Here is a 25,991-nt window from a genome sequence, read left to right as displayed (position 1 = left end):
TTGTTTTTGCTTTTTTTTTTTTTTTTTTGTCTTTTGTTTTCATTTCTTCTTCCTTTTAAGAGAAAAAAAATCTTTGGCCCATTGAAGTGGAATTTTTACATGACAAAATATACATAAAGAAAACACACATGTGCTCTTCAGCAAGCGTCCCCCATCTATGCCAACAGTTCACCCCTCGATGTTGTATGATTGGAGCGCAGAACTCTGAAGGAGGCAAGCCCAGCTAGAACAAAGTGGTCGGAAAAATAAACACATGATTGAAAAAAACAGCTAAGCTTGTCAGGACGGCCCAGAGGCAGTGGGAATCTCATTGCATGATGCTTCACTTTTACATTAAATACTGAAGATGACTCAGTGCATGATTGCTTTGTGGTCAATCAGACGCTTTCGGCAAAGGCACTCCTATCTTTAGTATAGGTTGTTGACCTAGCACCGTCACTCAAGACACTGGTCACCAGGGGGACCTGGCACACTGTTTCCACAGACCTCCAGCTCCTCTGGAGACAGAGTGGGTCTTCTCTCTCACCACTGGTGTAGGGGGGCTGCCCATCTCTTCCCCAAGCCCTGCTCCCCTTGCCGTCCGCGTGGGCGAGCGGTAATCATGAGGCGCATGTTACATTTCATTCTTGAGTGAATTCTCCAGACACATTAACATCCAACCATCTTATTCCTTTTGTTCCCCTCTTCGGAAACACACTTGTTGTTTCTTTTGTTGCTTAATGACAAGCAGGCAGTTCCATGGGAAGACTCCTGCACAGCTGCCCTCTAAGGGCACTGCCTAGCCGGGGGAGGGAGGGGACCGTGGGAAACGCTCATTTGGAGTGACCCATTCAGGAAACTGAGAAGGGAACAGTATACCCACATTCCACCCAAAGACTTCACAAAATAAATCTTTCACTGGTCTTCCTTACATTTATCTAGGGCCTGTCACTTTTAAGGCACTGGGTTTTGAAGACATGCAAGGTCAGTAAAACTAAAGACGTGGCATCCTGCTGGCCCTAAACACGGGAGGCAAGTACAGACAGACTACCAGACCAGATGGTGACAGCACTTCCACGGGGACAAAAACCTGTTTCCAAAAGCACAGCATTTTCAGTTAGTGCATTACAAGTGTGTTAGCTACAACTGTTGACAGCAAAAATTTGAGCAACACTTTCTTTTAACAGAACAACGTTTATACAGCTCTGATGACATTAAATGCCCTTAAGTACCAGGTATTTGGTCACCATCGAGGTGCCATTTCCATTTCCAATCTGTGTGAAGTCACAACCCTACTAATTCCTTCATTAGTTCAATATTTTAATCCCTTAATAAATACAAGCTGATGCAAAGACCTTAGGGGGACTTTTAGCAAATGTCCCCGAAGTGAGGACAAGCCTGGAAGTAGTAGGGTCATGCTTCACATGGTGGAAATATGCTGTTCACTTACTGATCTAGGAGGACAAAAATGCCAACTTTTTCTGGAACGAAAACTTCTGAGTTTTTTTAAGAGCAATTTTTCATCCCGAACTACAACCAAGATGAATACCTATTTTTCATTTGGTTTGTGTCAGAAGAGTTCATTTTCCTTGCCAGCACCTCTAAGGGAATTATTTTTTCATGTTGGGCTTGAGCCCAAACAAAGTGACGATTTCATTCATTGCTTGTTTCAGGTGCTTTCCAAAACGGTGAGAATCCTTTAATTTAAAAACAAAAACAAAAACACATTAAAACGTGGCGATATCCACATTTCAAGCCTTGTCATTTGTAATCCAACTCAAAGCTTATTTCAAATTTCTTTTTGCCAGTTCTCTAAGATTTGACCTAATGGCTTAATGATTAACTTATCGATTCTGGAGAAATGTTGGGAGGAACGAGATGACAGCTGATGTGTTTGTGTCGGTGTGTTTTGGATCTCAGGATTTCCCTAGCGTCGATGCAGTACATAAAACACAGTGAGCAAATGAATGCCGATTTTCTCTGTTAGCAGTGAACTTGGCATTGCTTGTCCGGTTACGTACAACGTGGAAAGGAGAATGTAAATCAGAATTAATAAACCACGCCAGAACGGAGGTCATGTGTTCCATCCACAGAGGACGGCGTGGAGCCCAGCTCCATCATGAACGCATATTTCTTAGCGTGTGCACACTGTTCTTCGTCCACCTTCCAAGTGTTAAATAAAGTTACAGAAACACTTTAACACTGAGCGTCAAAACCACTTCTACCCACAAAGGTAAATGTGTTAAACCAAATCAGATATATTTCTTTAAAACTAGGTTAAGAGAATTTTGAATTTCATTTACTTCAAAATGTCCAAACCAAAACAAAGTAGATCACTGCATTGAAATTTTCTGTCAAATTAAAGATGTGTTCCCATAAAAATAAAAAAGTGAACCCCCCCCCTCAGAAAAGGGACCTTCTTTTCATACTTACTGTCTCGGGGCAAGAGAACTTGGAAGAAATATGGAAGTTGATGAGGTTGTCTCCCACGATGATGTACGACACGCCGTAGCCATCGTCAGCGACCTGGAGAACATGGAGAGTCTCAGTGCACGGCTGGGAGGTGAGACGCCGTGAAAATGGGACGTTCTAACACTCCAGATATAAGACCATCGTTGACGTGTACAAGTAACCAGCAGGAATCCCTTCATCATGGCACAGCGACACAGTGCACAGGGCGCTCAAACCTGAAACGGGCCCCCCCCCCCCCCCCCCCCGCACACATCACGCGGCCCCTGGCGCACTCACCGGTCCGAAGCCCCCTCCGCTGGACACGTGCTGGGGGTTTCTCTCCAAGTCAAACAGCTCCAACTGTTGATGAGGGGTCTGGCTGGTCGATAATCTCCAAGGCTCAGATAAAACCTGTTGAGTGAAAGAAGAAAAAGTTCAAACACCACTTTTGCTCTTCTGCCCCCGAGAGGCCCCCCTGGGAAGAGAAGAAAAGGTTTCCTTCAGATGCCAGAAGTCTACAGTGTCCTCAGTGTCCTACAGAGGCCTCGCTGGCTTGTACCTCTGCAGGGAGGATGCAGAGCGGGCCAAGGCTCCTAGACGGGGGAGCCAGTACCCGCAACAGCGGCTCAGACCGAGCAGGGGCAGATACATCAAGTGACGCAGAACAGAGGCGGTGGTGCCTGACTTGCACCAGGTCCCAGAGCCAACTGCTAAATTTTCAGGGATTTTTCAAGCTGTCTGTTAAATGCAGCTGCTATTACAACTTCAATTTTAGCCAGGCATGGTGGCATGCACCTGTAATCCCAGCTACTTGGCAGGATCGCTTGAGGCCAGGAGTTTGAGACCAGCCTGGGCAACATAGCAAGACTCTCGTCTCAGAAAGAAAAATTAAATTTTATAAACTTACAGTAAAATAAATTATATTAAAAACAAAGGTAAACACTCAGAGCTCATCACTTCCTAATTACTTTAATTACCTAAGCTCTTGAGATCACTTATGTCTATGAAGGCAAGAAGCTAAATCTGGCAGCAAAGTGCTCCAAGTTATTGCAAAAATGTAGAACTAAAACTGCCGCTCAGATTTTCTGTCTCAGGATCGCTATGCCCACAGACCCATCTGTGTGACGCGTTCTGCTCTGAAAGGCTGTCCTAACTCGCTGAACTGTGGTCTAGCCGGCACCACTGAGAGCGCCGCCAGGGAAGAGGTGACTTACTTCCTTAAGGAAAGGGGAGTCCATGCCGAGGTATTTGGACACGACGTACAGGCAGAAGAGGTGACGGTCGATCCCTGAGCCCGTCATGGCGAGGCGGTACAGGAGCTGGTGCTTCTCAGACGCAATCTTGAACAGTCTGAGTTTCTGCTCCACCTGCTCGACAGAGGGTGAGAAGGACAAGAGTCGCACGTCGGGTCGGGCAGTACGGACCCAAGGTTCAGACCCAAAGGCAACGGGTAACTTTCCCTCCAGGGGCTGCCAGAAGCGCCAGCAACCAAACGCCCCTCCCCAGAGCCCGCCGCAGAGGGGGCAGCTCCAAGGCTACAGCGGGGTTGGGGCAACACTTTCGGGTCCTGTGTGCAACTGCCTACCTGGCGTCATTGCACGTTTTACACAAACGACATCACTGAGTAGGCGGGAAAGCTGAAGCTGCAAACTCCCCTTGTTGGAAGTGAAGTTCTGTCCCCTCAGTTCACCGCCACATTACTGTGGGTCCTAAGCAACCCTCCAAGGCGGTCTGGCCAGCAACTCTGCTAGAACAGCACTTATGAGGCCTTTAAATCTGACCCAAAAAGGCTGCCTCAGGCTCTTCTGGGCTCTGTCGCATAAATCACAGGGTCAGGGCACCCTGCCCATGTGGCATCTGCACTTCAAGGCTGTTTTGAAGGCATCGAATGACAGATTAGAGCCCATACAGGACCTGGACTTCAAGGCTGTTTTGAAGGCATCGAATGACAGATTAGAGCCATCTGTGATGACACCAACTGATTTCTTTCCATATAATTGAGAGCCTTTTCAGAAGAATGTAAATTTTCTGCAAAAAAGAGAGCCCTGCTCCATGCTTCCTCCTCGGTCAGTGAGCACCTGTGCCCTGGGGCCAGGTGCACCTGGGCACAGACCTCACCTCAGTCACTAGTCGCATAGCCCAGCACTCGGCAGCGTTCATCTGAGCCTGTTTCTTTATCTATGAAGATGAACTGATTACACTGCATGGGGCTGTTGCTGGGGTTTTACAAGGCAGCGTACAGAGAACTGCAAGGCCCCAGCCTGGCACTCAGGGACCCAGAGTGGCAATAGCTTTAATAACTCCGAGTGGAAGGTTCCCACGTAACGGTCACAGCTTCTCACCCTGACACCGACCACCTGTACCGTCCTGCGGCATCTACCTGCTATTCCCGCGCTCGTTTGTTCTCGTCTCATTCAAAGTCTCTCAGGAAGTAGAATCTGATCTGCAGAAGTCTAGTGTGCAACACGGATCTCTTTGTGCGTGTCCCTACTGTCACCTTTTAATACTGTCTGACCCCGTGAGAGGAGTGGAAGAAAACAGCTGAATGTGGCGTCACTGGAGCAGAAATCAGAGGAGCTGGCATGTCAGCCTCCAGATTCCTTTTGTGACAGTGGGAGAGCACTTTGTGTCCCCAACCTGATGGCACCTTACCGTCTGGGCCGGGTCCACCATGGCCAGCACGAAGTTGCAGGACTCGGTGGTGCAGGAGCGCACGGTTTCCGTCCTCCCCTCTCGGAACAGCCGGGTCATGGAGGCCTCGTAGGTGAGGCTGAATTTGCCCATGTCCTGGGAAAGGAGAAGCATTTTAGTGCAAGGTGGGGCACGGTGACGTCTAAGGCGCAAGGAGCGACTGGGTAAGGCCAGCAAGGGGCGCTGGGCTTCGCCAGCCGTCGTTTTGGCGCGTGGCTGGTTACATGGCGGCAGGCAGAGGCGCCTTTGCTTTGGGAAGGGCGGAGTGAAGGTGGGGGTGAGGGGCTGGGTTTGGCCTGTGGGCCACAGCCTCGAACTCCTGGCCTCAGGCGATCCTCCTGCCTGGGATTAGAGTGCCAGGATTACAGGCGTGAGCCACCTCACCCGGCCCCGAAAACACTGTAATTTAATCCAGCATTAACTTTTAGGATTGCTTCAGATTTGTACAGTCAGCACACTGAACACATTTTTTGTGTGCTGCCCCCTTTTATGGATAGAATTTTCACAATACTATCTGTCCTGCCGGTGGTCACTCTTGCCCCACGCGTGTTTCCCTCCGTCCTGTGCTGCTCGAGCCTAACATGGGGACGTAGGATTTACGATTCCAGCTGTGCATACGCGCGGCCCCTTCTCAGCCACCCTCGCCAACATGGAATAAAAAAAAACTTTACAAATCCCATAGGCAAAAAATTGTCTTATTTAAGTTGCACTTTTTAGATTCCTGGTAAGATTAGGCTTATTGTGTACATTCACTATCTGTGTTTTTCATCTCTCGTGAACCACAATTTCTGCTCTGACTCTGTTTTCCTTTTGGGCTGTTTACTTTTTCCAAAGGGAACCACTTGGCCAGACTTCCCAACTCCGCTTACTCACCAAATTCATCCTCACCCCATGTCCCCGCCACACGCCCTGCCCGGGCCTGCGCTGTGCCAGGGCCACTACGATCTTCTCATCTCCGGGCTCTGCATTTCAGACTTCGACAGAGCAAGGGTCCACCTCCCTCTGCCCGTCTCCACCTGACTCCTCTTCTTTTCTGGAATGTTGCTGGTTACTCTCTGGTGTCAGCCTTTCCAGACAAACTTCCAGATCCACCGGTCAAGCCCTCTCCTAAAATCTCCGTGGGCCCTTCGACTTTACTCTCATAAATGTGGGACCTGGGAATGTTCACCCCTCTGCGGTGCTGAATCTTTTTATCCAAAATCACAGCCTTTTTTCCCTTTCCTTGGGGGGCTTCTTGGCCTTTCTTCGCAGAGTCTGTTCGGCTTTATAAACCTATGCCCAGGGGTGCTGGGTTTGTGTTTCTCGTTTCCATTGTATTTTCTGCTTGGCTGTCATTTTTATCCCAGGAAGACACTGGTCGTTGTATGATTCTGCATCGGGCCTCCTTACTGAGTGTACTTCTTTATCATGAAGGCTTTTGGGCCGGGTGCGGTGGCTCACGCCTATAATTCTAGCACTCTGGGAGGGCGAAGCAGGAGGATTACCTGAGCTCAGGAGTTCGAGACCAGCCTGAGCAAGAGCGAGAGCCCATCTCTGCTACAAACAGAAAAATTAGCCAGGCATGGTGGCGCATCCCTGTAGTCCCAGCTACTCGGGAGGCTGAGGCAGGAGGATCGCTTGAGCCCAGGAGTTCGAAGCTGCAGTGAGCTGTGATGACGCCACTGCATGTATTCGATTTACTAACACTAAACCATCCTCCCGTCACTGGTATATGCTGTTCTCGGTGGTTATTCTTTTCCTTTACCAGTAGATTCTATTTGCTAACATTTTATTTAGGGTCTCTACATTTACATTCACAGCTAAATTGGTCCATGCTCTCTTTTCTGTGACTGTCAGGGTCAGCTGCAGCACAGTGGTAACAGACATGGGTTCTGGAACCAGCCGACCTCGTTCCAATCTCAGCCTTTCCGCTTGGGAGCTGCAGATCCCAGACAAGGACTTTCCCTCCTTGGGTACAAGGCAGAGAAGAGAAAGTCCAGTCCCCAGCTCTTCCGCAAGGTTTAACCAGCTCCTGCCAAGCTCATGGCACAGAGGCTGGCGCTCTGCCACCATTCAGGGCGATGCTGGTTCTGGGACATCACCTGGACAGCTTCCTTTCTCAAGTCTCTTCAAGGCTACACGAGTGGCTCTCCCACAGCTTGTCACTTTCATCCATGGACACAGATCTTTTCAGGTTTTCTACTTTGCCTTAAGTTAGTGTCACGACTTTGTTTGTCTCAGAATACAATGTTATCGAATTTCAAATGACACATGGTGTTCTCTTATCAAAATCCGCTCTGTATCTGAGGTACGCCTCCTTGTACAGTCCTCACGCTGCATATTTACGGGCGAAGATTGCTTATCAACTCTTAAAACCCAGTGTACTGGGTGTAAGACCCGACACCCCCGCTCCATTGTATCTTTCAGTCACCGGGTCCGGCAAAGGCAAGGAGCTAAGTTACCATCTCCCGAGTCCCTTGTGCTCCGTCCTGTGCAAACCGCTTTGGTTTACGCATCGCAGAGAGCATGTCATTTGGGAAAATAAAGCTTCATGATCGTTCTAATTTTTATTAAGAACCGTATTATCACCAATATCATCAATTTCAAGTGCAATTTTGGCCTATTTGTTCTAGTTTATCTGATCTCAACATTGCCTCTTATTTTTCTGCATTTGTTTATTTTCTTAACTTCAGTTGGAGAGGACGTGGAGCCTGCAGGTGTGGACTCTAGAGCTGGCTTCGTCCCTGCCAGAGAGTCTAACGTCACCTTGCCAAGCAGCCGCACCTCTCTGCACCTGTCTCCTCACCTCTAACCTGGGCTAGCAAGGGTGCCTTCCCGAGCAGAGACCAGGAGGCACGGTGAGCGTGCAGCACCTGGACCACTGGCTGGCCCCATGCGACACTCAACAGCAGTACAGCTGTCACCACGGGGACGCCACGTGCTGCAACTGCGTACGGCACTCACGTCGGAAAACAGCTTTCCCATTAAAAACAGGAGGTATCTCGAGCCAATGCCACAATGACTCCTGCTGCCCCGGAAACCAAGGCCTTCTCTGGGTGGAAGGCTCCCTCCGACGGGCAGGAAGTCCCACTTCATCCTCCCACGGGCGCAGGGCCGTCGAGTGCAAGCCAAACGTGACTGGTGCCGAGAGAAAGGACATGGAGATACCACGTCCTTCTGCGTGTGTACAGGGGCTGTGTCCAGCCTGTGGCACCTCCAGGGAGCTGGTAGTTTCCCCTTTTACGGAGGGGATGTAAAGGCCAGAGACGTTCAGAGATCTGCCGTAAGTATATCCGATTTACCCAATTCTACGATACGGGGCTTATTTTAAGGTGTAACTCTCCCCTCTGGAGAGCGCTGAGACCTCACTTCGCTTCCATCTCCTAGACTCTCCCTCTCCCGTGTAGACAGGAGCCTGCCCCTACCCAAGAGGGACTGTGCGAGCCTCACCCTGCTGCACAGGGAAACCGTCCACGCTGCCACACCCACGGAGACCCGGGAGACCTGCGCTTCTGTCGCCAGCAGCTGCGCTCTCCCGTGCCAGGTTTTGGCCTTCTCCCCACTGGGTAAACGCTCTGGGGCGTGTGCGCAGGTGCCAAGAAGTGCTCACGACAGACAGCCTGGCTCGGCTCTCACCTTGTAATGCGCCAGCTGCAGCGCGAGCTGCACAAAGGCGTCCGGGCTCGTGCGGCACTTCTTGATCAGCGCCTTCCCGAAGTTGTCGAACGGGAAGGAATGGAAGTCCACGTCGTTCGCCAGAAGATTCGCAGTGTTCAGGGAGGTCTCTATAATCTCCTGACACTGGAGAGAAAGGAGAAGATGGTTGCGCTTACTAAGGGGGAAGAAGTCCTGCCACATACCCCGAGGGAACCGTTCTGGGGAAGACAGTTTTCAGTGCGGCCACAAAGGTGTTGCTTAAAGATACACGGATCATATTTTCTTACTGGTTCTTTCTAGAAAGGTGATCCAGAAGCCCCGGTAAGTTAGCATCAGCAGCACAGTGTCGTCCCCCGCTCCCCAGGGGCAATGGGAACGCGCTTGGGGACTGGGGGTCCTGGTGTCCAGGGAGGTCCCAAAGGGCATTTCGAACAGTCATGGGTTTTATTTTATGAAGCCCATTGTTACTACACAGGAGCAACTGAGAAATAAATTTTTACAACAAAATTTAAAAAATAAATGGACAACTATATAATGAAATATCATTTAGCACTAAAAAGAAATGAGCTATCGAGTAGGCAAAGACATGGAGGAAACTTAAATTGCTCATTAAGGGAAAGAAGCCCACGGAAAAGGCCACATGCTGGACGATCCGACTTCACTCGTCCCTCCTTATCCATGGGGGCTACATTCCAAGACCCCCAGTGGATGCCTGCAACCTCGGGTGGTGCCGACCCCTACACACGCTAGGCTTTCTCGGTCTGACAGCAGAGACGGCCACCAAGAGACTAACGGGCAGGCAGCCTCTATAGTGTGCATGCGCTGTATGACACCAAGAGTGAGCCCTCACGTGAGCCACACACTTTGGGTGACAATGATGCGTCAGTGCAGGTTTACTGGTCGTAACAGACGTACTGCTCTGTGGGACACTTGCTAGTGGGGGAGGCTGTGAGCGTGGGGACGGGGGTGTGTGGGACCTCTCTGTACTTTCCCCTCAATCTTGCTGTGAACATGAAACTGATCTAAAAAAATAAATTCTATTCAACAATGTTTTTTAATAAATGATAAGTGATGTGGTCAGCTACGAGGACTCTAAGCAGCGGGTGAGTCTGCAGCACGACACATGGTACTTCATTACATGGAAATTATTTACTGGGCCGGGCGCGATAGCCCACGCCTGTAATCCTAGCACTCTGGGAGGCTGAGGCGGGAGGATCGCTTGAGCCCAGGAGTTCAAGACCAGCCTGAGCAAGAGCGAGACCCCGCCTCTACTAAAACAGAAAAAATTAGCCAGGCGTGGTGGTGCATGCCTGTAGTCCCAGCTACTTGGGAGGCTGAGGCAGGAGGATCACTTGAGCCCAGGAGTTTGAGGTTGCTGCGAGCTATGATGATGCCACTGCACTCTAGCCCGGGCAACAGGGTGAGACTCTGTCTTCAAAAAAAAAAAAAAAGAGAGAAAGAAAATTACTTCTTAGTCCCCAGGAATTCCTGCTTGGATTAGATGAGTTAGGATTTGGTATTTTCAACCCCAAAGTTCCTTCCTCAAAGGGCTCCTACTGAGTGAGCTGAATCTGAGGATATTTAAAAAGAACAAAAATTAAATTTTGAACATTACAAATAAGCAGTTTAGAGTATCTAAACTCTAAACGATATGATTTTGTTTTTTACTTTTTCACTGTGAGCACTTTATAGATTTCTAGCTAAGTTCAAGCTGGAAACTGCACTGTCGAGCTCAGCCAAGAGCTTTAAATTGAAGAAGAAATATTTACCGAGGCTTCTGAGGCAGCAGGAGCTATGACAGCCCCACGGCCCGAGTGAAATTCCCTAAAAAAACAACTTTTGGTCTTAGTGGTCTTCAGCTGAGCTTGTGAACACTCAGGAACTACAGCTGGAAACTCAGTTGGAAGAGTTTAAATTTGCTTCCCACCCTCGGTGACCGGACTTACTTCCTCTGGAATGTCCCACTGCAGCCTGGTGGGGTACGGGATGCTTGGATTGGTGTCCCCTTTGCAGTGCCCGTCCTCTGCGTAGCCCAGCTGAAAGCTGTCCGCGGCCATGACGTACTGTCAAAAACAGAAAGATGCAAAAACAAACTCAGACGCGATCGTAACTGACAGTTGACATAACACGTGTTTGATCTCCAGGTGGACAGACCCCTGCACCTTACGGAGATGGTACAAAGATTTACCCATGGTGCTAACTTGTGCGCTTACAGCATGCTCAGCACCTCACTCTCTGCCCGGCCCCTAACCAAGTAGGTCTTCTCTCCATTTTAGAGGCGCCATCAGTGTCTGCAGCGCCTGGGCTCCTGTCCGGCGGTCCCTGGAGTCACAGGCCACTCTGTCAGCTGGGCAGTAACAGTGAAACACCACCATTCTAGTCGGCCACCCTGGTCAAGAGTAAATCCCTTTACCCTCACCTTGCCCAGAGTACTTAAAAAAATAAGCCTGGACCCAGTGCGGTAGCTCACACTCGTAATCTCAGCACTTTGGGGGACTGAGGCAGGAGGTTTGCTTGAGGCCAGGAGTTCGAGACCAGCCTGGACAATAGCAAGACCTCGTCTCTACAAAAAATTTAAAAAATTAGCCGGGTGCGGTGGCACGTGCCTGTAATCTTAACTACTCTGGAAACTGAGGCAGGAGGTTTGTGTGAGCCCAGGAGTTTGAGGTTACAGTGAGCTATGATGACACCACCGCACTCTACCCCGGATGATGGAGTAAGATTCTGTCTCAAAAAAAAGATGTCTTAGGTAAAAGGCACGCTGCGTTTTCATAAACCAAGACTTGAACATGCTTGCTTCTATTTGGCCTAAAATGTTGTAGGCAGGAAAACCAGCAAATCCAGTGAAAAGGGGATAGTTTATTTTGGCCGGGCGCGGTGGCTCACGCCTGTAATCCTAGCACTCTGGGAGGCCGAGGTGGGCGGATCGTTTGAGCTCAGGAGTTCGAGACCAGCCTGAACAAGAGCGAGACCCCATCTCTACTAAAAATAGAAAGAAATTATATGGACAGCTAAAAATATATATAGAAAAAACTAGCCGGGCATGGTGGCGCATGCCTGTAGTCCCAGCTACTCGGGAGGCTGAGACAGGAGGATCCCTTGAGCCCAGGAGTTTGAGGTTGCTGTGAGCTAGGCTGACGCCACGGCACTCACTCTATCCTGGGCAACAGAGTGAGACTCTGTCGCAAAAAAATAAATAAATAAATAAATAAATAAAATAATAAAAAAGGGGATAGTTTATTTCAGAATAAACCGAGCTTCACATCTGCCCTGAAGTCACCGCGTGGGAGCCATCTGCCATTTCCTTATTTCGGTTCCGTAAGGAGATGGCATTAGATGCGCTGCTATTGAAGGAACCGGAGTTATAGGAAATGAAGACAAGAACGCCTTAATTTAGTGATTTCTCCCTATATGCAGTGCCAGTACGTGTTAAGAATTCAGATTATATAATTAGACATGTCACAAAACTAAACTCAGTCTAGGGCTTGGATTTTCCAAAGCAATTTCCACATTCCGGTTAAAGCTGCAGAAACCCACCTCCCAAAGATGGCCCATAATGGGCGCGTCCGCCCAGGAGTGCTCCGCGTTCATGCCCATCTTCCCGTTCTTGAAGACGATAAACGTGAACGACTTGTCAAACCACCTATGCGAAACAAACGTGTTTATGGAACTTCAGTTTTCAAAAAATTAACAGAAACCACACCAGTGTTTCACCCCAGAAGGACGAGTTTACTTTGCACCTGCCCCTAACAGAGAGCAGGTGTTCCCAGGTCTCCGCGGAGAGAGAAGAAAGTACAGACAGGATGCTAAGCTGCTGGTGTCTTCCCCGTACCAGACACCAGGACGAGCATCTATGTTCTGGACACGGGAAGAGCATGTGTTACCACAGGCAACTGGAGAGAGATCCGAGGCTCTTCCTGTAGGCACGCAGCCCCCTCCTCAGCCGACCTTTGCCCCTAACCCAGAGGGAGACAGGCCCCACCTTACAGATAAGGACGGAGTGGGGGGGGGGGGCTCCCAGAGGGGCTCGGCTTCCTAACAGTCATGAGCCGATGAGCCGACACGAAGGTCTAACCCCACGCCCAGCCCCATCCACCTGCCTGGCCCCGCAGCCTACGTCTCAGAGAGTCTCAACATGCTACTCACGCTCTGTGTGTGCGACCGCTCTGGCGGAGGGGAGAGAGTTAGAGGCAGTGTTTTTATGCCAGCATATTCCTTAGCAGCATCTACCCGAGGCTGGGTGCCAGCCACACGGCTATTTCCTCCAAGCTCACAGGCAAACTACCTTCTTTCAGAACGCAGGGACGATACCTGTCGAAGCATCTGCCGTGCAGCAGGGACTTGGCATAGCTGTCCATTGACTTCTCTGGGTCTTCCTTGTTGTATCCTTGTTCAGTCTCATCTAGCGTCACGAAGAACGCGGCCTTTTCCACGGCGTCGAGAGACTGCTTGTTCTTCCCACGCCCAAAATAGGCCTGGCGACACCTGGCCCAGGGGACTCTGCAAAAGATGAGACCCACTTAAGTACAGTCGAACCTGCAGTCACCTAGTCTGGTAACAACTCCTTGCATGTGACATTTGAAATGACACAATGACAGCTTTGCAGTTTCTCAGGAATTTCTCGAAGGAAAACTACACGTTTATGATTTTCTGCACCCGGGGCTGCCTGCCTGCTGTCCTACAACTGTTTGCTGGAAGGGACCTCATCTTCTCATGGCCTCTGGACCAGAGCACAGACCGTGGTGTGTGATTTTTTTTTTTTAAATTGTTTTAATTCTTACTTATTTATTTGAGACAGGGTCTCATTCCGTCGCTTAGGCTGGATTGTAGTGGCCCAAAGTTCACATAGCTCACTGCAGCCTTCTGGGTTCAAGCAATGATTCCATCTCAGCTATGACCACACGTGTGTGCCACTGCACCTGACTAATTTTTTAATTTTTTGTAGAGATGGGGTCTCACTCTGTCACCCAGGCTGGTCTCAAACTCCTGGAGTCAAGTGATCCTCCCATCTCGGCCTCCCAAAGTGCTGGGATTACGGCACGAGCCACCACACCTGGCTGGTGTGTGGTTTTTGTTCAGTAAATGTTGAATGAACAGAGAGCAGAACGCAGACCAGGCCGGTGAGGGAAGCCACCCGGGAGTGGCAGGCTCCCAGGAACATACTCACCTGGGGACTGTCCCTACCCCACTTCACCGCCCCCCCCAGGAACCATCCTAAATCACAGTCAACACGTAACAGCACTTCCCCCCTGCCAGGCTCTGCTCCAAGCCTTTCCCACGTGCCACCTCACTGATCAACACTACGTACCCATCTTTCAGATGAGGAAACTGAGGCACACAATTAGGTCACAGCTATTTTGTGAAAAGGATTTAAAACCGGGCTGTCAGCCCCCAAGTCCATGCCACGAATGACCACATGACACCCCTGTGTCGAGGTCCCGGTGCCCACCCTAGCTGGGACCAGCAGAGCTGATGTGACACCCACTTGCTTCTTGAAAGACGCGCTAGCCGGGGCTTCCTCTAACGCTCCTGGGTCTCTCTCACTTGCTCCCCCAGGCTCCTGCCCACCCTTCCAGACCGGAGTCGTCCGGCCGTCTTCCCGCCCTCTTCTCCTGCTGACTGCTTGGCTGTGACAACCCCTGGTGCCAGCAAGCCCAATGCACGCCCCAGCCAGGGGGTGATGGCGACAAAGGCTGGTGCGTACTCAGCCCCTCGAGTGAGGGGCTCGCACAGGTAAGATGCTGGCACGTCCCCAACCAGCGGAAGCACTGGGGTCAGTGGGCACTCACGGAGCCATGGGGGGTGAGCCTGGTCCCCGGCACCCCTCCTCAGCAGCACTGACCCACCTCCCCAGGCTCCCCTGCTGGGTAAGTCCAGACATTCAGGGGCCCCCGGCAGGGAGCTCACCTTCGCCTGAGCCACTTTCCTGCGGCTGCTCCTTCCAGCTTCGGGAACCCTGCAGCGGAGGCTGCTCCATGCTGGATTCCCCGAACAACCCTCGTCAGTCCCATTCACAGGCCCCTTTCAGGGCCTCGCTGCTTGGGCACTGAAAAGCTGCCCTGCTTTCTGGGGTCCCCTTCTCCATGCCCAGCCGTAACAGTCTCTCTCGTCGTCCACCTATGAGCGTGGCTCAGCCTGAACCGGTCCCTGGTTGCAGAATCTCGCCCAAATGCAGTGGCACCCAGGGCCCTCCCAGCCTGGCACCACGGCCCGGCTGCCTGGTCCACTCCGAGGTTCCTCCTGCTCTGCTGCCTCGAGGCTCCTGGACACTGCCACCCTCCGGGCTCACCCCCACCCTCTGCCAGACACAGCCAGCCACCTGTGGTCGCTCCGCCGGCGCAGAGCCTCTCCTGATCTTTGCAGATGGGCACCCCCACCTGCCCCTCCCACCTTGCTCCCAGCACTAGCGCAGCAGTCACACTGCTGGGACGCGGCAGCGCTCAACCAAGGGCACCGGGCGATGTCTGAAGACGCTTTTGGTTGTCACAACTAGGCTGTTGCCGGCACCCAGTGGGTAGAGGCCAGGGGGGTTGCTTACCATCCTACACCGCACAGGACAGTGACCCCAACAAAGAATCAACCAGCCCCAGTTATCTTGGCTCCATACGCCAGCGTATATAGAGCCAAGGTTGAGGAGCCCTGTGCCATTTATACAAGCTAAGTCCTGAGAAGACAAGCCTTGGCCTTTCGGCGAGGCAAGGAAAGTTAACGCTAACGCGGGGGCCTTGGTTTAAATTTGTTCTGTGTCCTAAATCAATAAATATGCCCATGGCCCAGTGAAAACGCCTAACTCCTCACTTCTGTGTTGTGGGCCCTTGGTGTCTCTTCACACACACAGCTGCCTGCCACACACACATGGCCCAGGGGCCCCCCCCTGTAACCTAACTGCTCTTGTGACCCCCTGGGACAGGAGTGGGGCCTGTCCCAGAACACGGCAGGGCCTTGGGGGCTCAGCCCCGTGCCAGGGTCACCGTGGGTCAGACAGGGACGGCCCCCAGGCAAGGAAGAGCACAGCACCGTAAGGTGCCTCCACCACCTCTAGAGACAGGACAGAGGGCAGGGGCCGCTCACCTGTCCCCCGCGGTGAGGGCCGCCAGCTTCGCCTCCCCAGGCTGAGGCTTCGACTGGTCGTCCAGAATCCTCTGAATCTGCTGCTCGATCTCCCGGGGCTTCAGCAGCCTCCCGTCGTGGTAGAGCCAGACCTTGAAGTAGCGTCCCTGGTGGTACACGATGATGTGCTTGCTGTCCTTGAGGTGCTGGATGGTGTCTGAACCGGGGCGTGGGTTGGAGACAAAAAATCCAGGGCCACAGGTCAGGGGAACCCTGAGCTGATTATGTCTCACTTTTTATGTATTTATTGAATTTTTTTTACAGACAGGGTCTCACTCTGTCACCCAGGCTGGAGTGCAGTGGCGTCATCATAGCTCACTGCAGCCTTGGACTCCTGGGCTCAAGGGTCCTCCCACTTCAGCCTCCAAAGTAGCTGTGACTACAGACATGAGCCACCACGCCTGATTATTTTTGCAGAGATGGGGTCTCACTATGTTGCACAGGCTGATCTCGAACTCCTAGCCTCACAGGATCCTCCCATTTCGGCCTCCCAAAGTGCTGGGATGACAGGTATGAGCCACGCCGCCTGACTACCCACCTACCTCCACGCCTTACTCTGCACTACTTGTTCAGTTTGATGAGCCCGTCTCTCAGGACTTCTTAAATAATTAAGCACAGAATAGAGCTGAGAGTTTTGGAATCAGACAGGCCTCACTTCTAAGCTCGCCTCGGCCACTCATGGGATGTGTGTTCTCGAACGAATTACTCAACCCTCCTAAGCCTCAGTTTCCTCGTCTGTAAGATGGAGGTAACACTCACGCCCCCTACACGGTTGCACAGGCATTAAAAGACGATACCCACAGCGCTCACACGCAGTAGGCATTCAGATGGCGTAGTTATTCTACTAATGACAAGAGGGGAACTCAGAAAGTGTTCTGAAAAACAGTTTCTGAGAAACACCTGAGAATGTTCTGAGAAGGGAAGTGGAAAATTACTAAGACAAAGAGGACTGTTCCATAAAAATTTCAAAAACAGAGAGAATCTTTATTAAACATAAACATCACAGGAATATGATTAAGTCAATCCATCCCACGAATATTTATCAAGTCCTCACGTACCGCTCAGTACGAACAGTGACAGCTGAACAAGACAGACAGTGTAGCGAGGAAGACACGATAAACATAAATAAACAGAGGACGAGCGTCACAAGTGTCTGAAGAGCACAACAATGGGACCAACCTGGCCTGGACAGGGGAGGAAGTCCTGCCACCACCCGCTAAGGAAGCGACATCTAAGAAGGACCAGGCCAGAAAAAGCCCGGAGTAAGTCAATATGCGTGCCTGGTCTCCTGTGTAAAATGTTTGGCAAACTAGGAACAGAGGGGAACTCTCTTCACCTGCTGCAGGTTTCTGCCAGAAACGTGGACCAAACATGTTTTTCTGAGACAGGGTTTCCTACGTTGCCCAGGGTGGGCTCAAGAGATCCTCCCACCTCGGCCTCCCACAGCCCTGAGAGTACAGGTGCGAGCCACCATGTACGATCCAAAGTGCATTTGAAGCCTTTGGTTTAAAGTCAGAAACAAGGCAAGAATGCACTACGACCACTTATATTCCACATTACATCCAAGAAATAGAGGATAAAGGGATTAGACGGGAATTATCAACGCCGTCATTGGAAGCTACGATTAGCCACATAGAAGATCCAAGAAAACCTACTGGCTGTTTAAGTCAACAAGACTGCAGCTAGGTGTGAGCTCAGCTTGCATTCCTGTAGCCCCGTGTGTGGGCTAAGTCGTGCCACACTATACATACGTTGAAGTCCTAACCTCCAGGACTGCAGAATGTGGCCTCATTTGGAGACAGGGCTTTTGAAGAGGTAATTTAGGTAAAAAGAGGTCAGTAGGGTGGACCCTAATCCCATGTGACTGGTGTCCTGATAAGAAGAGGTTAGGACACAGACACACACAGGGGGACGGCCATGTGAGGGCACAGGGGACAACGGCTATCTGCAAGCCGAGGAGAGAGGCCTCGGGAGGCAGGAGCCCTGCCCACACTCTGACGTTGGGCTTTCAGCCTCCAGAACGCTGAGAAGGTAAATTTCGGTTGTTTGCGCCGCCTGGCCTGTGGTATTTGCTGCGGCAGCCCTAGTTGGTTACACTGGGCAACCAACACCTTAAAAATGTATTTGAAAAGGAGTAACAGAACAATAAAGTACCTGGAAATAACTCTAATGAGTAATGTGCAAAACCCTGATGGAGGCCGGACGTGGTGGCTCACACCTGTAATCCTAGCACTCTGGGAGGCTGAGGCGGGATGATTGCTAAGGTCAGGAGTTCGAGACCAGCCTGAACAAGGGTGAGACCCCCGTCTCTACTAAAAAATAGAAATTAAATTAGCTGGACAACTAAAAATATATAGAAAAAATTAGCCAGGCATGGTGGCGCATGCCTGTAGTCCCAGCTACTCGGGAGGCTGAGACAGGAGGATCGCTTGAGCCCAGGAGTTTGAGGTTGCTGTGAGCTAGGCTGACACCACGGCACTCACTCTAGCCCGGGCAACAGAGTGAGACTCTGTCTCAAAAATGAAAAAAAAAAAAAAAAAAAAAAAAAAGCCCCCCAGGTGGCTTTTGCACAAGGACACGGCGAGGACCACCTGGCTACACCTCAGGGCAAGCTGCTGACCAGGGTTCGCAGAAGGACTGGGCTACAACAACACAGTCACAAGGCTGCATCAGCTCAAGACCTTCCACATTTAGCTCCAAAAGCAGCAATGAGGCGGGTGCGGTGGCTTATGCTGCAATCCTAGCACTCTTAGAGGCCAAGGCAGGTGGATCACCTGAGGCTGGGAGTTCCAGGCCAGCCTGAGCAAGAGACTCCGTCTCTGCTAAAAAATAGAAAAATTAGCCAGGCGTGGCGGTGGCGTGTGTCCGTAGTCCCAGCTACTCAGGAGGCTGAGGTGGGAGGATCGCTTGAGCCCAGGAGTTTGGGGCTGCAGTGAGCTAAAACTGTGCCACTGCATTTTAGCCAGGGCAACAGAGTGAGAGAGAGTCTTTTAAAATAATAATAATAATAATAACAACAGGAGTATTTAAGCAGACCTGGAAAAAATACACTACAAGACAGCCTCCTGTGAAAAAGAAATTAAAATCTGGAAATAAGTCAACTGTCCAGACCTAATAAAGGCAAAGTCAAGTCAACAGAAGGAGCGTTCACCAGCCTAAAATCTCAGGAAAGGTCAGTACACATCAGCTTGGTCCCTTCGACACTCCTCTGACATCCCTAACCCCGAGCAGGGGACGGAAGGTGCTCATTTCCAAAGGGAGCCCCGAGGAAGCCTCACTCACCTGTCTCCTCTCCCGGGATCCGAGAAGTGTTGAACATTCGTTCCCACTGAGCAGAGCAGAGTGGAACTGTGGATCCCAAAAGACGAATCTGTAACAAAAATATATTTCAAACAAACAAACTAAAATTCCACACGGGGGAAGAAAGGAGCAATTTAAGACCACACATTTACATTTTGGATTTGCTGTCTGCAAACGCTGCCTGGTTTGACTTAGATCCTTTCTAGTTGTTCCCTGGGATGGTTCGTGGGGGACTTACTGAACCACGCCAGCCTACAGCTTCCTGCACAGCTAAATCCCAAATGACACATGCAAACTGATTACTTATAACTAACACTTAAACCAGAGGGATAGTTAAGGAAGAAATACCTTACTTCTCGTGAGAAGCTCACCAGCAGTGCTACTTTCCTTCAAAAACATGGGTTTCTTTTCAAAGGGTAAATTAGAGAACTAAAGGACAACAGACACATATCTATTTAGGATACACAGGAGAACTAATCTCATAATAATCACGTTGGATAGAAGAAACTAGACCAAAAAAAAAAGTGCATAATGTATGATTCTACTTACACAAAGCTTTGGAAATTGCAAACTAATCTGGGGTGACAGAGCAGACGGGGGGCGGGGGGAAGAGGCAAGAGGGAGAGGTCACACGGGGCAGAAGGAACTTTCGGGGTGACGGATGCATTCACTGCCCTGACAGTGGTGATGATGGTTTCACGGGTGTATCGCTAGAGATACGTCAGAAGTTAGCAAATTGTGCTCTTTAAGCACCTGCAGATCAATTACACCTCAATGAAGCAGAATTTGTTTAAAAAGCAGTCTGATGCGTACTGGTTTGATCTCCTCCCGGTCCAGCTGGCGTCTGTACAGCAGGATGGCGTGGATGGTGTTGCCCGCCCTGGCCGCCTGAATCTGAGTCGGCAGAACATACAGAAAATCCTGGAAAAGCAAAAATGTGACAGTGGAGGGAATGTTCCCAGGAAAAGATGAGCTGATTTAAATACATCTGAGTGCATCTCCACACTGGCAAACATTTCCAGAGATGTATTCAGTTACATCTGCTGTGCTACGAAATAACTGTCGTTTAACGTTCTGACTCTGTCAGTTTTACGTTGTTCGTATTTTATAAGAACACAAGTCCCCAAGTGTTCTTGAGCTATTAAAGATTTTGCCCCAAATATCCTCATATAATACACAGAAAGGAAAGTAGAAATAAAGTCAGGAGCAATTAGAGAATGAGGAAGATTACCGAATGAGAAGTAAACAAAGGTTAAAATAATCATGTACACAGCACCGTGCTGGCCCTTCTCTGAACTTTGAGACACAGTTCTGAGTATTGCCATTTTCTACAACTTGAAGAAAAGGCCAAGGGACACAGGTCTAAACTACATTTTGAAAGAGTCTATGTGCAAAGTGTGTCCGTGGTTACATAGGAAAGTGCCTCTGTTTGTAGTAAATGGACACACAAGTGACCAGCAGGGGTGGGCACTGGGTGGGTGGCTTACTCTGAAGCGGATGCAGGAAGAAAACACTCTGTGCTACATGGACAATCCTTCTCTCAGCCGGACACTGTTTCAGATAGGATAAAAAACGGTAAGAGTTGGGACTGCAAACTAGTACAACCTATGCGGAAAGTAATATGGAGATACCTCAAAGAGCTAAAAGTAGATCTACCATTTGATCCAGCAATCCCACTACTGGGCATCTACCCAAAGGAAAAAAAGACATTCTATAAAAAAGACATCTGCACTCGGACGTTTATAGCAGCACAATTCACAATTGCAAATATCTGGAAACAACCCAAGAGCCCATCAATACATGAGTGGATTACTAAAATGTGGTGTGTATGTATACCATGAGTTCTACTCAGCCACGAAAAACAATGGTGAACTAGCACCTCTTGTATCATCCTGGATAGAGCGGGAGCCCATTCTACAAAGTGAAGTATCCCAAGAATGAAAAAACAAGCACCACTGTACTCACCATGAAATTGGTATTAACTGATCACCACTTATGTGCACGTATGTAGTAACATTCATCGTGTGTTGGGCAGGTGGGAGGAGGAAGGAGGGAGGATGGGTATGTTCATACCTAATGGGTGCGGTTCGCACCGTCTGGGGGATGGACACGCTTGGAGCCCTGACTTGGGTGAGGCAAAGGCAATATATGTAACCTAAACATTTGTATCCCGTTAAGATGCTGAAATTAAAAAAAAATAAGAGAAAAAGGAAAATATTGAAATGGAGAAAAACAGAAAGAAAAAGCAGATGGTAAAGAGAAATAAGGAAAAGAGAAAAACTACAAGTGAAGACCAGAAAGTTGCAGCAAGAGGGAGAATGCTATTCGCCAGCTACTGAACAGTGGCCGAGAACCCGGATGAGGGGTCTTCTCACACCCCAGTGTTTGAAAAGACAAAGCGAGACCAAGACACACGAAACTACCCTCGACTCATGACCCTCTGGCAGCTCAGCACACAGAAGGCCGAAGCGCCGCACACTGGGGCGAACTGTCTCTGAGCTCTGGGGGGTTTCCTGGTGCGAACCCTAGAGGCCACCGTGACACTGGGTTCTGGTGCCAACTTAGGAGTCAGGAAAACAGCAGTACAGGTACACGTATGGCGAGGAATTCCTGTGTGCCGTGACCATATTTTCGCAATCCAAACTTCTCGGCAGTAGCTCAGTGCCTTTAGGGTGCCCTTGAACTACTCCGCAAAGACAGAAGGGCATTCACACGGTTCTCTGGCCCAGAAGGCAGGGTGGAGAGGAGCACGAGTCAAGCCCCCCGAGCTTTCCCAGACAGCCCAAAGGCCGGTGAAGACGCCACTTCTGCAGGACGGACACGTGACCCCCCTGTACCCATCAGACAGCAGGCGGGGCCCGGAGGACTCACCATGGCGTAGTAGTTGCTGTTCACCATCAGCGGCCCTCGTCCTCGGAGGTAGACGTACTCCTCCCACCAGTCACTCACCTAGCGGCACAGACAGGAGACAACCCGACAAGCTCAGCAGGAGCAGCGCTCAAGGCACAGCAGCCCAGAGCCTCGGGGAAGCGCATTTAGTGCTCCCTGGCGGACATCTCAGTGTCTAATGCGGCCTTTCCAGAAAATGGAACGCATCCTAACTAGACAGAATGCACCATGTGGGAAACAGGTCAAGACCGCCAGAAGGGGCCAGGCGCGGTGGCTCACGCCTGTAATCCCAGCACTCTGGGAGGCCGAGGTGGGTGGATTGTTGGAGCTCAGGAGTTCAAGACCAGCCTGAGCAAGAGTGAGACCCCGTCTCTACTAAAAATTGCTTCCCCTGCCAGGCGGCTCCCGGTGCCCTCCCAGCACGGGAAGCTCAGCTGGCTCCCACCATGCACTGCACCAGCTCAGCCTCTGTGCTGGTGGTGATGCTAATGAGAGCCCACCGAGCCGAACTTGACCCCAGGGAGGCAGTCAGCACTGCCCTGGCCAGCGAGCTAAGAAAGGATGGCCTTGGGATCCAGAGGACCAAAGACGAGGACAGGAGCAGGTCACCGGGTCAGCACGTCACTGCCGCGGGAGAATGAGCGCACAACAGGGTTCCCCAGGAAGACTGAGAGGACTCCCACGTGCAACAAATGGCATCATGCCCAGTGTGCGGCGCAGATTCTCCTGCCGGAGTGTCCACCTGCACCCAGGGGAAACTGTCACTGCAGCTGCATGGCAGTCCTAAGAGCACCCTCTGCGCGTGGGCAAAACCATCGCTGTAACTTCTCCTCGGTCCTGAGGTGTGACCCTGGCCATCTAAACCGTCATTCCAGCTGTCATTTCTGTCCCCCGCCCCCAATTAGCTTTTCATACAGAAAAATTCCATCAAGAAAAACAGCGTGCAGGCAGACTCACATAATTTGTAGCCCACCAGGACTTTAGCTTCAAATACCACTGTAATTTTGGCCCGAGACTGACAGCAAAATCGTGTGCCAGCACCGTCATCCGTTTGAAGTCGTCTTCCTTCATGAGAGGCCTCACGGATTCCAGATACTGGGGGTACGGAGAAAAACACCAACCAAGTTAAAACACATTGACCAAAGCCCACGGGTTCCTCGCCTGTGCCTCAGGAAAAGTCATGACACCGTGAAGATTTTAAAACCTTCCCCAAGTTGGTCTTACCAGTGATTAGGCAAGTTAATTCCAATGCAAAATGCTGTTGTAGGTTAATGATAACTAAACAGCTAAACTTATTGTCTTTACAAACACCCCAAATCCTACATCACCACAAACCCACCAAACTAAATTCTAAAAGTTGAAAAGAAAAGTTAACAATGAAATTTCAAGAGTGTCTCTTTTGGGGGCTGGGTGTGGTGGCTCACACTCATAATCCTAGCACTTTGGGAAACCGAGGAGGGAGGATTTCTTGAGGCCAGAAGTTCAAGACCAGCCTGCGTAACATAGTAACGCCCCGTCTCTACAAAAAAATAGGAAAATTAGCCAGGTGTGGGGGAGCACACCTGTAGGCCCAGCTATTAGGGAAGCTGAGGCAGAAGGATCACTTGGGCCCAAGGGTTTGAGGCCGCAGGGAGCCATGATGATGCCACTGCACTCCAGCCCAGGGCAAATGAACAAGACCCTGTCTTGGGGGTAAGAAAAATCTAAGATGTAGTGATACATTAGGGAAAAAAAGAAAGACTTCCTATAACAACCCTACAATGTAGCCAAATTTTAGTAAACTAACTTGCAGTTATAAGTAAGAGATAAGCCTTAATGACAAGACGGTTGCCCGGCATTGCACAGTGTGAGACCAAAGTCGCACCCACCCTGCTCACGGTATCCCTGACGGCTGGGACGGGCAGGCGAGGCAGTGAGGTCTGGAAGCTGTACAGCATGGGTTTCCGGCCCGAAAAGACCTTGATCATGCCCTGAAAGAAAAAAGTAACATTTTCAAAGATGAGACTATGTTAAAGCGCCAAAGGCAATTCTCAAAATGTGCAACTTGCAACTGTTGACTGATTTTCCGTGGCGACTTGTCCTTCCTTTGGTCCACTTTCTGCCCCAACACTGGCAGGCTCCAGCAAATAAACACCAAGCCCCCAAAAAACCCAGACCGAATAGAAGCCAAGTTTGAAAGAGGCTTTGAGATGCCTGGCCAGGGCCCTCCCTGGGCCTGTGATGTCGCAGCCTGACTGGGCTTCTGCACGTGGGGACCGTGGTGTCGGGGTCCTGGGCTCAAGGCTACAGGAGCAGTGAGCAGGGTCTGGCCTGAGGGCCTGGCCCTGAGCCAACCCCAGTGGAAGCAACGCTGTCCCTTCTGTCATCATCTCACCTCCTGGAGAGCACAGCTGTGGACCCTTGCTTAAGGCCAGGTGACTGAGACTTGTATGACAGCTGGTCACCTCATGCAACCAAAACAAAGGAATTCCTAGGGCGCCAGTATGGGGAAGCAGTGAGTCCTTGGTGCTGAAGAGGGACTCAGCTGGACCTCAGCTGTGTCTGCCACCCAAGGGAGCGTCATTTAACCTGCTCTGGGAAGCGTGGGAAACCATCCCCGAATCTCTCCTAGGTGCTAAACTCTGCTTCTCTAGAAATCAGAAATCTGACACCCAAACAACAGCAGGAAACTGGTATGGGAGAGAGTGGAGAAATTTTACACCCAAACAACAGCAGGAAACTGGTTTGGGAGAGAGTGGAGAAATTTTACACCCAAACAACAGCAGGAAACTGGTTTGGGAGAGAGTGGAGCCCAGGTGTGTGGGGCACGGCAGTGACATGGACGCTTCTCCCACAAGCAGGCCCTGGAGGTCGGGACAGCAGCCCGGCCACAGCAGGGGCCACCGAGCAGCAGCTCTGCAGAAGGGCAGGGTCCAGTGCCAGGTGCAGACAGGTAACCAAGGCTGACACGCTCCTCCCACATACACTGAGGAACCCACGGATTCGCCCCAGCAGAGAAAAAAGGTTTAGAAGAAAATGTTCTCATGATGGCCAGGCTCATGAAAATCATCCAGACCTCTTCACAGAGCATGTGCAGACAGCACTCAGCCCCCAAGACCCAGGCTGGGCTTGAAGTGCCCAGTGAACCTAAGGCCACAACCCCAAATAGGCAGAGGGCACCCACAGAGGCCCACACCCCACTCGGGGGCCTGCAGTGGTTTACAGGGACCTGGGCCCCAAAGACGGAAGCCTCGAAGTCCAGAGATGATTCCCACCTTAGATGGTTTACCTTCAGAAAACCTGAGCTCCTAAAAACATTTAGATAGGGCCAGGTGTGATGGCTCATACCTGTAATCCTAGCACTCTGGGAGGCAGAGGCAGGAGGATCACTTAAGCCCAAGAGTTTGAGACCATCCTGAGTAACACAGTGAGACCCCATCTCTACAGAAAAAATAGAAAAATTAGCCAGGCGTGGTGGCACATGCCCCTAGTCCCAGCTCCTCAGGAGGCTGAGGCAGGAGGATCGCTTGAGCCCAGGAGTGTGAGGCTGCAGTGAGCTATGATGATGCCACTGCACTCTAGCCCGGGTGACAGAGCAAGACCCCATCACAAAACAACACCAACAAAAAACCAAAACATTTAAATAGGGAAATTTGGACAAATATCCACAAAGCAAAGCCATTTACCTTACATAAGGGACGCCTGGGTTACCAGCCATGGTGATTTTGGGGGAACACTCGAGTCTGGCCAGACAGGTCAGCCAAGGTAACCGCTTATTGCCCGACTATGAGTCGGTCAGGAAAGCTACCAGAACTGGAGGGACGGCCTTTGTCTGATGAGTGACCTGAACCATAAACCTAGGAGACCTTAACATCAAAATGCTGCAGAACTCTCTAGCGTCATCCGAGAAAACACTCTCTGGCTCACTCTTCTATGTCACGGTGACTCAGGCCTCT

General features: G+C 50.6%; 1 protein-coding gene across 1 annotated transcript in view; it reads right to left on the bottom strand.

Annotated features, from left to right (window-relative positions):
• Positions 1–25,991, bottom strand: part of CPT1A (carnitine palmitoyltransferase 1A) — a 48,931-nt gene continuing 22,940 nt past the window's right edge. The window contains exons 5-19 of the mRNA XM_069471725.1: positions 23,925–24,026; positions 23,014–23,151; positions 22,039–22,116; positions 19,981–20,088; positions 19,150–19,237; positions 15,829–16,024; positions 13,069–13,257; positions 12,295–12,400; positions 10,704–10,820; positions 8,737–8,901; positions 5,083–5,217; positions 3,645–3,797; positions 2,728–2,841; positions 2,413–2,505; positions 1–1,676 (exon numbers count right to left, since the gene is read on the bottom strand). Coding sequence (XP_069327826.1) covers positions 1,590–1,676; positions 2,413–2,505; positions 2,728–2,841; positions 3,645–3,797; positions 5,083–5,217; positions 8,737–8,901; positions 10,704–10,820; positions 12,295–12,400; positions 13,069–13,257; positions 15,829–16,024; positions 19,150–19,237; positions 19,981–20,088; positions 22,039–22,116; positions 23,014–23,151; positions 23,925–24,026 — 1,869 coding nt within the window. The 3' untranslated portion in view covers positions 1–1,589. The remainder of the gene's footprint in view (positions 1,677–2,412; positions 2,506–2,727; positions 2,842–3,644; positions 3,798–5,082; positions 5,218–8,736; positions 8,902–10,703; positions 10,821–12,294; positions 12,401–13,068; positions 13,258–15,828; positions 16,025–19,149; positions 19,238–19,980; positions 20,089–22,038; positions 22,117–23,013; positions 23,152–23,924; positions 24,027–25,991) is intronic.

Source organism: Eulemur rufifrons, chromosome 6, assembly GCF_041146395.1.
Source record: "Eulemur rufifrons isolate Redbay chromosome 6, OSU_ERuf_1, whole genome shotgun sequence".
NCBI classification, from domain to species: domain Eukaryota; kingdom Metazoa; phylum Chordata; class Mammalia; order Primates; family Lemuridae; genus Eulemur; species Eulemur rufifrons.
This window is presented reverse-complemented; position numbering and strand designations above follow the sequence as displayed.